Here is a 12,362-nt window from a genome sequence, read left to right as displayed (position 1 = left end):
TTTGTTCTGACAGCAAAACTTTATTTGTGTAGTAAATGCAGTAAAATGCAGTAAAATGCAGTAAAATGACTGAAGTGCAGATATTTGGGTGCAGTAAAGTGTCACCGAAGCATTCTGTTCTTCCAGAGTAGAATAAAAGCATCATCACATATCGATGTGAAATATCAGTCGTCTGTCCACCTGTCTGACTCTGATATCACTGAGCATTTCCAGTTAGCATGACGCTAATTAGTGCACAAGCTTCATTAACACTGTAGCTCCAGTGCTAAAACTAAGGACGCAAACTTCAGACAGCTGTGTTGGCTGATCGACTCTGCCTCGTATAAGAGAGGAAACTGGATGAAACAGATTTTATTTTCACTGAACTATCGCTTTAATGTGCAGCTGTGCTCTGAGGGTCTCTCAGGTCTCCTGGTGGTGACCTTCGTTATATGTAGCTCTACATTCTCAGAGTTTCCCTCTTTTCCTGCCGTGTTGTTTGTCCGTGTTGTTCCTCCAGCGGCGCTGAGACGTTCTCGAGCTGCCGGTTGTTCCTCTCAGTGTTTTTCCCCCAAACGCTGAAGGAGAGGAAGCGTGTCATGAATATGTAAACGCTGCGTGCCCACCGTGTCTTCTGCAGAGTCCTCTTCAGTGTGCGCCCGCAGCTCCCTCCACTCTTCTGTCTGTTTGTCTTCTGCTTCCACCCACCATCCGCTTTCTACATACAGACCCCCGAGGCCGCGAGGGAGGAATGTGAGCTAAATGACAAAACGCAAGCACCTCTCTCTCTCTCTCTCTCTCTCTCTCTCTCTCTCTCTCTCTGCCAGCCAAAACTACCTCCTCGTTTCTACGCTCATTGTCCATTTTATCATCTCCACTGACCAAATAGTTTCACTCTGTAGTTCTACAGTTACAGACTGTAGTCCATCTGTTTCTCTGCATACTTTCTTACCCTGTTCTTCAGTGGTCAGGACCCCCACAGGACCCCCACAGAGCAGGTACTATGTGGGTGGTGGATCATTCTCAGCACTCCAGTAACACTGACGTGGTGGTGGTGTGTTAGTGTGTGTTGCGCTGGTACGAGTGGATCAGACACAGCAGTGCTGCTGGAGTTTTTAAACACGCTCCTACCTTGTCAGTCCGCCTTGTAGATGTAAAGTCAGAGACGACAGCTCATCTGCTGCTGCACAGTTTGTGTCGGTCATCCTCTAGTCCTTCATCAGTGGTCACAGGACGCTGCCCACAGGACGCTGTTGGCTGTTGTTTCCATTCTTTTCAGGAGCCTCACTTTCAGTTCCTCAAAGAATCCGCAGACACACCTCCAAAGTTCAGTCTTAGAAGCTGGTTGATCATTTTCTGAAGTGATCAAACACATTCAGTGGTGTTGAGGTCTGGACTCTGGGGTGGTCAGTCCATCGTTCAGCTTCTTTGTTTGATGTGTCCGTCTCCTTTTCTCAGTGAGGTTCTTCTTGAACAGCTACACATCCTTTCAGACCCACAGCGCTGAGTCGTCTTCTCACAGTGGAAGGATGGACAGAAACACCTGTGGATGTTTTCAGATCTGGAGCAGCTTGATTTTCTCCTCTCTCTCAGAGATGAAAGCTTTCAGTGCTGTTTATCTGATGGGGGCAGTTTTGGCGTCCATCAGCTCTTCCAGGTGGTTGTTAGGAGCCACCTTGTCCTTCCTTGCACAAGTGGATTATCTTATATCTAATCTCCTCAGAAACATCGACTAAAGGATCAGTAACTTGTACTTGATGACCTTTTTGACTGGGTATTAAATAAGTGAAGGGTGGTCTCTGTTTGTAGGACAGTACTGTATAGATATATAGTATATACACAAACACACATCTCTCTCTCTTTCTCTCTCTCTCTCTGTCCAGTTGTACTCCAGGACTCAGGGGACGGCTGTAGGTCAGGCTTTTTGGTGAGCTGTCAGACTAACAGATCCCTCCAAAGCCCCCCAGCGGGAAACACTAAAAGCAAAGTTTTTACTCAGCTGTTCGGTCTAAAGCGAGTCCTGCTCAGCAGTGCAGGCCGAGTGGGGGGCTTTACATGGTCCTAACTGTGGCTGTGATGACCGCCAGTTCTGAAGGGCGTTTGGAAGGTCAGTCTGACATTGTTCCTCCTCAAGCTCTTGGTTTGTCGAGCGTCTCTGTGCGTCTATTTCTGTGTTTCATCTACAGCACCTCAACAATTTCAAAGGAACTGAAAGAGGAAGTCATGGCACAGTTATGCTGGTGTGGGAGCTCAGCTGGATGAATAGAGGAGTCAGGAATCCCTCACACATAAAACAACAGTGCCCCCTGCCGGCGGGACGCTGCACTGCACGCTGTCTTTCATACAGCTTAGAAAAATGACAGGAATGTTTTCAGGCCCAACAGCACCTCCGCAGGCTGCAGCAGGAACTGGAGACAATTCAGTTGGTAATTCATTCTGTCTCTCTCTCTCTCTCTCTCTCTCCCTCTCTCTCTCTCTCTCTCTCTCTCTCTCCTCTCTCTCTCTCTCTCTCTCTCTCTCTCTCTCTCTCAATTTCAATTTCATGAATTGCAACTAACAACTGTCGCCAAAGTGATAAAAGAAATGCTTAATATTAAAAGGGGCGACAATATTAATAATAATAATAATAATAATAATAATAATAATAATAATAATAATAATAATCTCTCTCTCTCTTTCTTTCTCTCTTTGTCTGTCTCTCTCTTGCTCTGTTTTCTCATCTTTTTTCTTATTCTTTCTTTTCTTTCTCTTTCTTGCTCTTCTAATTCTTTTTCTGTTCTCTCTTTCTCTTCTTGTTTCTCTTCTCTCTCTCTTTTCTGTCTTTCTCTATCTCTCCTTCTCCTCTATTTCTGTTTTCTCTCTTTTCTGTCTTTCTCTGTCTCTCCTTCTCCTCTATCTCTCTTACTCTCTCTTTTCCCTCCCTCTATCTTTCTCCTCTTTCTCTCTCTTTTTCTCCTCTCTCTCTCTTTCCTCTCTCACTCCTCCCTCCCTCCCTTCCATCTCTCTCTCTCTGTCTCTCTCTTTCTCTCTCTCTCTGTCTTTCTCTCCCCTCTCTCTCTCTCTCAAATTCAAATAACTTTATTGGCATGAATTGTATTTAACAATTGCAATTAGTAGAATGTGGAGATAATGTTTCTACACTCATTGTCCATTTTATCAGCTCCACTTGCACTTTGTAGTTCTACAGTTACAGACTGTAGTTCATCTGTTTCTCTGCATACTTTGTTCTTCAGTGGTCAGGACCCCCATGGACCCTCACAGATCAGGTACTATTTGGGTGGTGGATCATTCTCAGCACTGCAGTAACACTGATGTGGTGGTGGTGTGTTAGTGTGTGTTGTGCTGGTCTGAGTGGATCAGACACAGCAGTGCTGCTGGAGTTTTTAAACACTGTGTCCACTCACTGTCCACTCTATTAGACACTCCTACCTTGTCAGTCCACCTTGTAGATGTAAAGTCAGAGACGATAGCTCATCTGCTGCTGCACAGTGTGTGTTGGTCATCCTCTAGTCCTTCATCAGTGGTCACAAGACGCTGCCCACAGGACGCTGTTGGCTGGATATTTTTGGTTGGTGGACTATTCTCAGTCCAGCAGCGACACTGAGGTGTTTAAAAACTCCAGCAGCACTGGGTCTGATCCACTCAGACCAGCACAACACACACTAACACACCACCACCACATCAGTGTTACTGCAGTGCTGAGAATGATCCACCACCCAAATTGTAACTGCTCTGTGAGGGTCCATGGGGGTCCTGACCACTGAAGAACAAAGTATGCAGAGAAACAGATGGACTACAGTCTGTAACTGTAGAACTACAAAGTGCACCTATATAGTAAGTGGAGCTGATAAAATGGACAATGAGTGTAGAAACAAGGAGGTGGTCCTAATGTTATGCCTGATTGGTGTATATATATAATGTAAAATTATACATGTATATGTATGTATATATATACACACACACTCTCCGCAGTTTTTAATGAGAAACAGAATCACAGTCAGCCAGTGGTCTCAAATTCCGTATGTGTGTTATATGTAATATCAGAGCGGTGAAATCTGCTCCTCTCAGTTCCAGTTTTTGGTGTTAGATATGAAAACCTCTGTGGTCTTTATGAAGAGGAACTTTATAACACAATAAAAATATACACCACAAATTTCACAACTTTGGAATCACATGTAATATCACAAACTTTATTTCACATTAACTTCCATGCTGTAGACTCAAATATCATGAACTAGATATCAAAACATTTTGTTAAATGTTTTATTAAACACTTGAAGTTTTTCAGAAACAAGAAGAAGATCATATACAGTAATTATACATCTATAGTGTTTTTTCACTGAGATTTACACTGAAAATATGAGGCATTCTGGATATTAACTTTATTATAATTTCATTTTAAATATCCATTTTCTACCTATAATTCTGGAACTTCGCTTCAATTATAATCCTATTCTGGATATTAATTTTTTTAGAACATCTTTTTGGATATGTTTTTTATTATGAATTTATTCTAGCTGTTAATTTTATTATAATTTCATCCGGCATATTCATTTTATTATAACCTAATTCTGAATATACATTTTATTGTATTTTTAGTGGGGAAAATTGATTTCATTCTTGAAATTAACTTCATAATAATTTAATTATGGATATTCATTTTACTGTATATTTTTTTGATCATATATTTATTGTAACTCTTCTCTGGACATTGATATTGTTATAAATTCTTTCAGGATTTACATTTAATTGTAATTTCATTGTGAATATTTTATTTTCATTTCATTCTAATTGTTGATTTTATTACAACTTTATTCTGAATATTATAATATAGATATTATATATAGATATTATTTTGATATGAACTTGAACTTAATTCTGCCTATTATTTTATAATATCTTAATTTTGATCTTAATTATAAGTTCATTCTGGTTAATAATTTTTATTATAATTTCATTCAGAATTTGATTTTATTATAACTTCATTCTGAATATTATTTTATTATCACTTCATTCTGGATATTATTTTATTATCATTTTATCTGAATATTATTTTATTATCACTTCATTCTGGATATTATTTTATTATCATTTCATCTGAATATTATTTATTATCACTTCATTCTGGATATTATTTTATTATCATTTCATCTGAATATTATTTTATTATCACTTCATTCTGGATATTATTTTATTATAATTTCATCTGAATATTATTTTATTATCACTTCATTCTGGATATTATTTTATTATAATTTCATCTGAATATTAATTTAATTATCGCTTCATTCTGGATATTATTTTATTATCATTTCATCTGAATATTATTTTATTATCACTTCTTTCTGAATATTATTTTATTATAACTTCATTCTGAATATTATTTTATTATCACTTCATTCTGAATATTATTTTATTATCACTTCATTCTGAATATTATTTTACTATAACTTGATTCTGTTTATTGTTTTATCATAACTTCTTTCTGCATATTAATTTCATTATAACTTGATTCTGATTATTAATGTGACCGAGATCAGTGAAATGCTATGTGGTGTTGTGACTGCAGTCTGTGACTCACGGCTGTGTCAGTGTCAGTAAGTCAGTGAAGTGTGCGGTAAAGCAGGTCATGGTTATAAATATCAGGTAACTGAATCAGAGCTGAGGGTCGTGCTGAGAGCCGAGTGCTGGGATGTTTGGGGAGCTTTAGCAGTGACGGTGTCTGTTCTGGGCTTAGACGCGTTCCTGGGGGATTAACTCAGGGGGTAAATCCTCAAACTGCTCCGGGGGGAACGCTGAGTGAGGGAGGAAACAGCAGCCTGAATGCAGCTCAGACTAAACACTGCTTCACTTCGGATCATGACGTCAAGACGTTTACAGGGAGAATCAGCACTTTCAAAATAAAGACACTGACTTCTTTACAAATCAGGGGCCTTTGACTGTTTAGTCTGGAGAAACTGTGTCATTTAGAGAGAAAACTTTGACCAAAACTTCACAACTCTTACTACAAAACTCAGCGTTTCAGATGTAATCAGAGAGATTCAGAGTGGTTTGGTGTGAAATGGTTCAGAGTTCTTTACAGTGGTGGTGATAGGAACCAGGGGTCGCCATGACTACAACACAAATATAGACATTTTATTTACTATCCAGAACCACCAGTGAACCAACACGGGTCTTCTGAGCTTATATGGGATGTTGATGATGGGAAAATAATGGTAAATCTGAAATAATAAGTTTAGGCACTATTTTGCCTGACAACACCCTGCATGTATCCCTCCACCATGAATGGATTTTAGGGCCAAAATCTTCTCAAAACTATCATAAAGCAGTGTCTCAGTCATCAGGCAGTGAATTCATAACCATTTCATGTATAACTGTCTGTGAGGGAGCTTTTAGAGGTGGACGTCTGGTTCCTATCACCACAACTGTGAACAAATCTGACTCGGTAAGTTTCTCTAGAACAGAGCGTTTCACACCAAACCACTACCTGTTTACATCTGAACCAATTAATTATGCAGATTTTGGTGGAATTCAGGCCATAAATGTCAAAGTTTAGTGAAAAGTGAGAAATAAAAACAGCTCTACTATGATGGTCATTTCTGCTAGCACCCCAGAGGGATTCTAGTAATTTAGCAGCTCCAGGCTAACATCGATTCACATGAATATCATTTGGCTGTTGAACAATTTTTGTCTCTTTTCTATTAAACACAGATACTTGAAACGTGTAAAACACAATCCATATGTTTTATATGAAGCTTGGGACAGACATTAACATATATTTGAGAATATATTTGATATATTAGAGCTTGAACAAAAAAATACTAATAATAATCATCTGTTTCTGTACCAACCGCGACCCAGAAGGATAAGCGGTTTAGATGATGGATGGATGGATGGATGGATGGATGTTTCTGTACCAACGATCATTATATCAGTTTTTTCATGACTTAATTGTAGAAAATTCTGCGAGAAATATCTGACACACAATTGGTCAGTCTGTCTACAGAGACTTGATCATCAGAAGGAATGGAAATGTATAACTGGGTGTGGTCAGCATAGCTATGAAAATGTATATTTCCTAGTGACACCATCCTACAGGTCGCACGTACAAAGAGAACAGCAAAGGCCCTAAGACTGAACCTTGGGGGACTCCACAAGAAATGTTGAATCTTTTTAATTAATGATTTCCAATTGAAACCATGAACTGCCTATTACCTTAATATGATATAAACCATTCGAAAACTGTGCCCGAGAGGCCGACCCAGCATTCAAAACATTGGATTAAAATCTTGTGGTCAACAGTGTCAAAAGCTGCACTTAGATCTAATAAAACCAGAATAGAAGGATTTTGTGCATCAGCGCTGAGCCTGAGGTCATTCAATGCAAACCAATGCTGCACTGTTAAAAATGAGAAGTCAGCTCAACTCATACATGGCTTTTCTCGAGTTGACTCAACTTCTTGATTGAGTCAGAAAGTCTCCCAGCTACTGGGTCAGGGGTCTACAGGCCCCCAAATTAAAGTTTAATGGCGTTTTCTTGGGCACTCACCGAATTCAACATTTGAAAAGATTCTTTTTATGGATATATAAATATACAGATGACAGCACATCTTATTGTGAGGACAAATACATTATATCAAGTCATGTATTTTCATTTTTAGGCCATTTTAAGTACCACATTTAATTATATACACCATATATGTGTAAATATTGCTGTCTATATTGAAGTGGTTTATAAACATATTGATTTATAGGTGTCAGTCTATTTCTACTCACTGCTGTTATTATCATCACGTTCAAATCTTATGAATATAATGTTCCCAAATGTGTATATTGCAAAATGCAAAACATCCAATTTTTACCATATACATTATATAGATATGTCAGTATATTTGAATATATTTTAATAAACTTCCCTTTAAATCTATATAAGATATTTATATTTGTATCCTGTTATAGGAAATGACATCATAAGAGTTGAAGCTAGTCAGCAAAGCACTTAGGTAAGACAGCCTCATCAAAAAGATGGAGGGTGTGGAGGGTCCCAGCACACTGGGGTTAAAATTATCACAGTGATCTCACTCAGAGCAGCATCAACAAGGGGCCAAAGGTCAACGCTAACTGTCTGTCTGCGCTGTGGGGCCAATGAGGACGGCGAGAATGAAAGAAGAGGCACCAGAACATAAATTTAAACATGATACGGCCATAAGCTTCTTTTAGTACGCTGACCGTCTTGGGCATGCGTGTTCATTTCGCTGCGCTGACATCAGTGGTGCAAAAGAGGAACAGTAGGAGGTTCCAGGCTCTGGTTGAAGGTGTATATAAAGCGGGAAGTTGTCTGATGTGGTCAAAGCGCTCCTGAGGGAGAGAAGCAAAGCCGCAAACAGAGAAGCTCCAGAAGCTCCAGAAGCAAAGTCTCAAACACAGAAGCTCAAAAAGCTCCAGAAGCAAAGATCCACAAGCTTGCGCTCTAGAGGCTCCAGAAGCTCCAGAAGCTCCAGAAGCTCCAGAAGCAAGGCCTCAAACACAGAAGCTCCAGAAGCAGAAATCCAGAAGCTTGTGCTCCAGAGGCTCCAGAAGCTCCAGAAGCAAGGCCTCATACACAGAAACTCTAGAAGCTACAGAAGCAAAGCTTCAAGCACAGAAGCTCCAGGAACTTGCTTGGAAGTCCTTGACGAGGAGCAGAGAAAAAAGCCTGGAAGATGGCCCAGTCCATAATCGAGAGCCTCTTTGGAGAGGACCCTTTCTTTGAGCCCACTTACCTGCTCTGGCCCAGACGCAGCGTGCCGCTAGCTAGCTTCAGAGAGCACTTCCTGCGCCGCAGAGCCCAGCTGATGGAGGACTTCCAGGCAGATATGCGAGACGGCCTCTTCGGAGAGCTGACCGACAGGCTCCACAGAGATCTCTTTGAGGCCCTGGAAGGCCTGGGTTCACCCTCCACTTCCAGAATCAGCGCAAACCAGGCCCAGGACAGAACCCTAGCCTGGACTCTGGACACTCAGGGCTTCTCCCCAGAAGAAATCACAGTAACCGTGTGTGGACGAAAGCTGGAGGTGATGGCTGCAAAGATGAACACGCAAACAGACTCGTCTTCAGACGCAAAGCCAGCTGGATTTGTCCAAAGCGTGGATCTGCCTGACCACATTGACCCCACCGCGCTGAGCTGTACTCAGGCTGAAGACGGCCTCCTGCGCATCGAATCCGAAACCAAGCAAGAGCCTCCAGAGGAGAGAACCGTCCCCATCCGCTTCAGGACGTCTCTGGACTTCCCCCTGACCAGAGACAACACAGAGAAAGCGGAGGACAGCTCGGAGAAATCCTCCTAAAGCATGAACTGACTGCCTAACTCACGATGCACTGCTGCTTTTGTTGATCCAATGAGGTTTTACGTTTTGTAGATGAATGATTTTATTAATAAATGTTGATGCTGATCATTTATCGATGCAGCTTAATCATTTGTTCAGAATGCAAGCTGTTATTGAAGCAACACAAACAGCACAGGGTGGACAGGTCAGAGAAATCCACCCAAAATCCACCTAATCCTGCCTTCTAGTGCTGGTTGGATGGTCTTAATTCCCATTTGTGCAGTCATGATGTAGTCAAAGTTATTCATATTAGGCCAACTCCAATATAAAATGTGTGCATAACTAAATGGAAAAGATGTAAACAGTCAGAGTGGTAAGTCGTCCAGAGTGGTTTGGTGTGAAATGGTTTGTTGCTGGGACTCTCAGAGGTTTTTTCACACCTGAAAGTCTGGACCAAGGTCCAAACTAAGGTTTGTGTTTGTGTTATATTGTATAATTTGATCTGGTTGGTTTTGGTTTTGCACTGTAATTTATGGAGCGCACTAAAGAACTTTGACACCTGCGTCCTGTCGTCATCACCAACGTGGACTGCATCTCCCTGTACTGGACACTGATTGGCTTGTAGAGGAACATCTGACATGTGTTTGACATGTGGTCAGTTCGGTGGGCAGTCTTTTCTATTTGAATGGAAAAAATGTTAACTTTTGTCTTCTTTGTTGGACCAAATTATGATTAAATATTTCATCTCCTCTCCCCGTGTGCTTCTGTGGCTCATGTCACTTTTCATTTTTCTGGTTCTTCTTAGTTTTCTGTTGTTAAATTGGTGACAATATCCTGCCTCAACTTCCTATAATCAATCCAAAAGTCCAAACTATCCAAAATATGTTTTCACGCCGCAAATGAACCAAATCACGGTTCAGTTTGATCCAGACTGAGACCACCAGACCATGGTCTGAGGCCCCTTTCACACCTGCTGTTTTGGTTCGGACCAAACTGAAAAGTCTGAAGGTCCAGGCCAAACAAGGTAGGCGTTGAGAAAGCACACTCAGAGTTCTTTACAGTGGTGGTGATAGGAACCAGGGGTCGCCATGACTACAACACAGATATAGACATTTTATTTACCATCCAAAACCACCAGTGAACCTACACGAGTCTTCTCCATTTATATGGAATGTTGATAATGGAAAATGGAAAATAGTGGAAAATCTGAAAAAGGGGTTTTCTTTGGGGACTAAGACGCCCTGTGTGCACCTCTCCACCATGAACGACTCTTAAAAATACATTTCAGGCCAAAATAATCTCTTAAAACTGTCATAAAACAAGATGTCAGGCAGCAAATTCATAACAATTTGATGCAATAACCATTTACTATCCAGAACCACCAGTGAACCCACACGAGTCTTCTGAGTTTATATGGAATGTTGATGATAGAAAATAATGGAAAATCTGAAATATTAAGTTTAGGCACTATTTTGCCTGACAACTCTCTGCATGTATCCCTCCACCATGAATGGATTCTTCTCAAAACGATCATAAAACAGTGTCTCAGTCATCAGGCAGTGAATTCATAACCATTTCATGTAGTAACTTTTTGTGAGGGAGCTTTTAGAGGTGGACGTCTGGTTCCTATCACCACCACTGTGAACAGTTCTGACTCTGTAAGTCTCTCTAGAACAGAGCATTTTACACCAAACCACTCTGAATGACTTGTTTACTTCTTAACCATTTCATTTTTTTTAACCAAATTTTGGTGGAATTCAGGCCATAAATGTCAAAATGTAGTGAAAACTGAGGAATAAAGCACCTCTACTATAATGCTAATTTCTGCTAGCACCCCTATAGGGATTCTAGTAATATAGCAGCTCCCATCTAATATCGATTCACATGAATATCATTTGGCTGTTGAACATTTTTTGGTTTGTTCTCTATTAAATTGATAACAGTCAAAAAACGTTGATGATGGTAAAATAGTGGAAAATCCGAAAACAGGGGTTTTCTTTGGGGACTAAGACGCCCTGTGTGCACCTGTCCACCATGAACGACTCTTAAAAATACATATCAGGCCAAAATAATCTCTTAAAACTGTCATAAAACAAGCCATCAGGCAGTGAATTCATAAGCATTTGATGTAGAAACTGTCTGTGAGGGAGCTTTTAGAGGTGGATGTCTGGTTCCTATCACCACCACTGTGAACAGTTCTGACTCAGTAAGTTTCTCTAGAACAGAGCATTTTACACTAAACCACTCTGAATGACTCTGTTTACATCTGAACCATTTAATTATTCAGAAAATTTTAAAGAATTGTTTGAATTCTCTTTAAAGTAACCCAAAACCTACACCTAACTCTGGTTCTAATGCTAAGAATATAGGGAATCAGTTGGGTTTCAACACATAGCCTGTTGGCGGTTTGAGTACATTAGATCATCTGCAGAAGAAAATACACTTAATATGGGATCCAAATCTCCAGCCACAGAGGAACATGACTACACACTACTTATTACTGCACTGAGCTCATTGTGTTGGGAAACATGTCGAAGCAAGTGACTCTTACTGTAAACGGATCCTTCCAACACTGTCGTTTTCTTTCTGGTGAAGTCTTTTCTCTGAGGGCGGCTGCTGAGTTTCAGATGGGTTCGGTTTGAACGGTTTCTTTGCAGAATTTCTGCAGATTTGCAGCCGAAATGTCTTTGTAAACGTCTGAGATTATGATCCATCAGTGAACACAAGCTGAGTCCACCGTCAGTCTGACTCAGTGCTAAAAGGGTTTTTGGTATTGAACTCCTGTTCGTAAGCCATTTCAAACACACTTATAGCTCTTTGTAACTGGGTAATAATGTTTATAAGCATACTCATAACCTTTTATAAGCTTTTTTTTTAATTAGAGCAAAAATGATCAACTCATAAATATAATACATTTCTGATAATGTAATAAGGTATTATAAATGGTTGGTCTGAAAATTCAATAAACACCCAATAGTGTAATAACATATTATAAGTGGTCACTCTGAAAATGCAATAAACCCAATGGTAATAACAATAAAGTGGTCACTCTGAAAATGCAATAAACACCCAATGGTGT

At 40.1% G+C, this 12,362-nt stretch overlaps 1 protein-coding gene across 1 annotated transcript; it reads left to right on the top strand.

The window, feature by feature from the left end:
* The first annotated feature begins 8,336 nt into the window (after positions 1-8,336).
* hspb9 (heat shock protein, alpha-crystallin-related, 9) lies at positions 8,337-10,038 on the top strand. Its single transcript, XM_036590462.1, has one exon. The coding sequence runs from the start codon at positions 8,681-8,683 to the stop codon at positions 9,302-9,304; it is 624 nt and encodes a 207-aa protein (XP_036446355.1). The 5' UTR covers positions 8,337-8,680; the 3' UTR covers positions 9,305-10,038.
* Positions 10,039-12,362: the final 2,324 nt, after the last annotated feature.

The sequence above is a fragment of the Colossoma macropomum genome, unplaced genomic scaffold (assembly GCF_904425465.1).
Source record: "Colossoma macropomum unplaced genomic scaffold, Colossoma_macropomum, whole genome shotgun sequence".
Lineage (NCBI taxonomy): Eukaryota > Metazoa > Chordata > Actinopteri > Characiformes > Serrasalmidae > Colossoma > Colossoma macropomum.
This window is presented reverse-complemented; position numbering and strand designations above follow the sequence as displayed.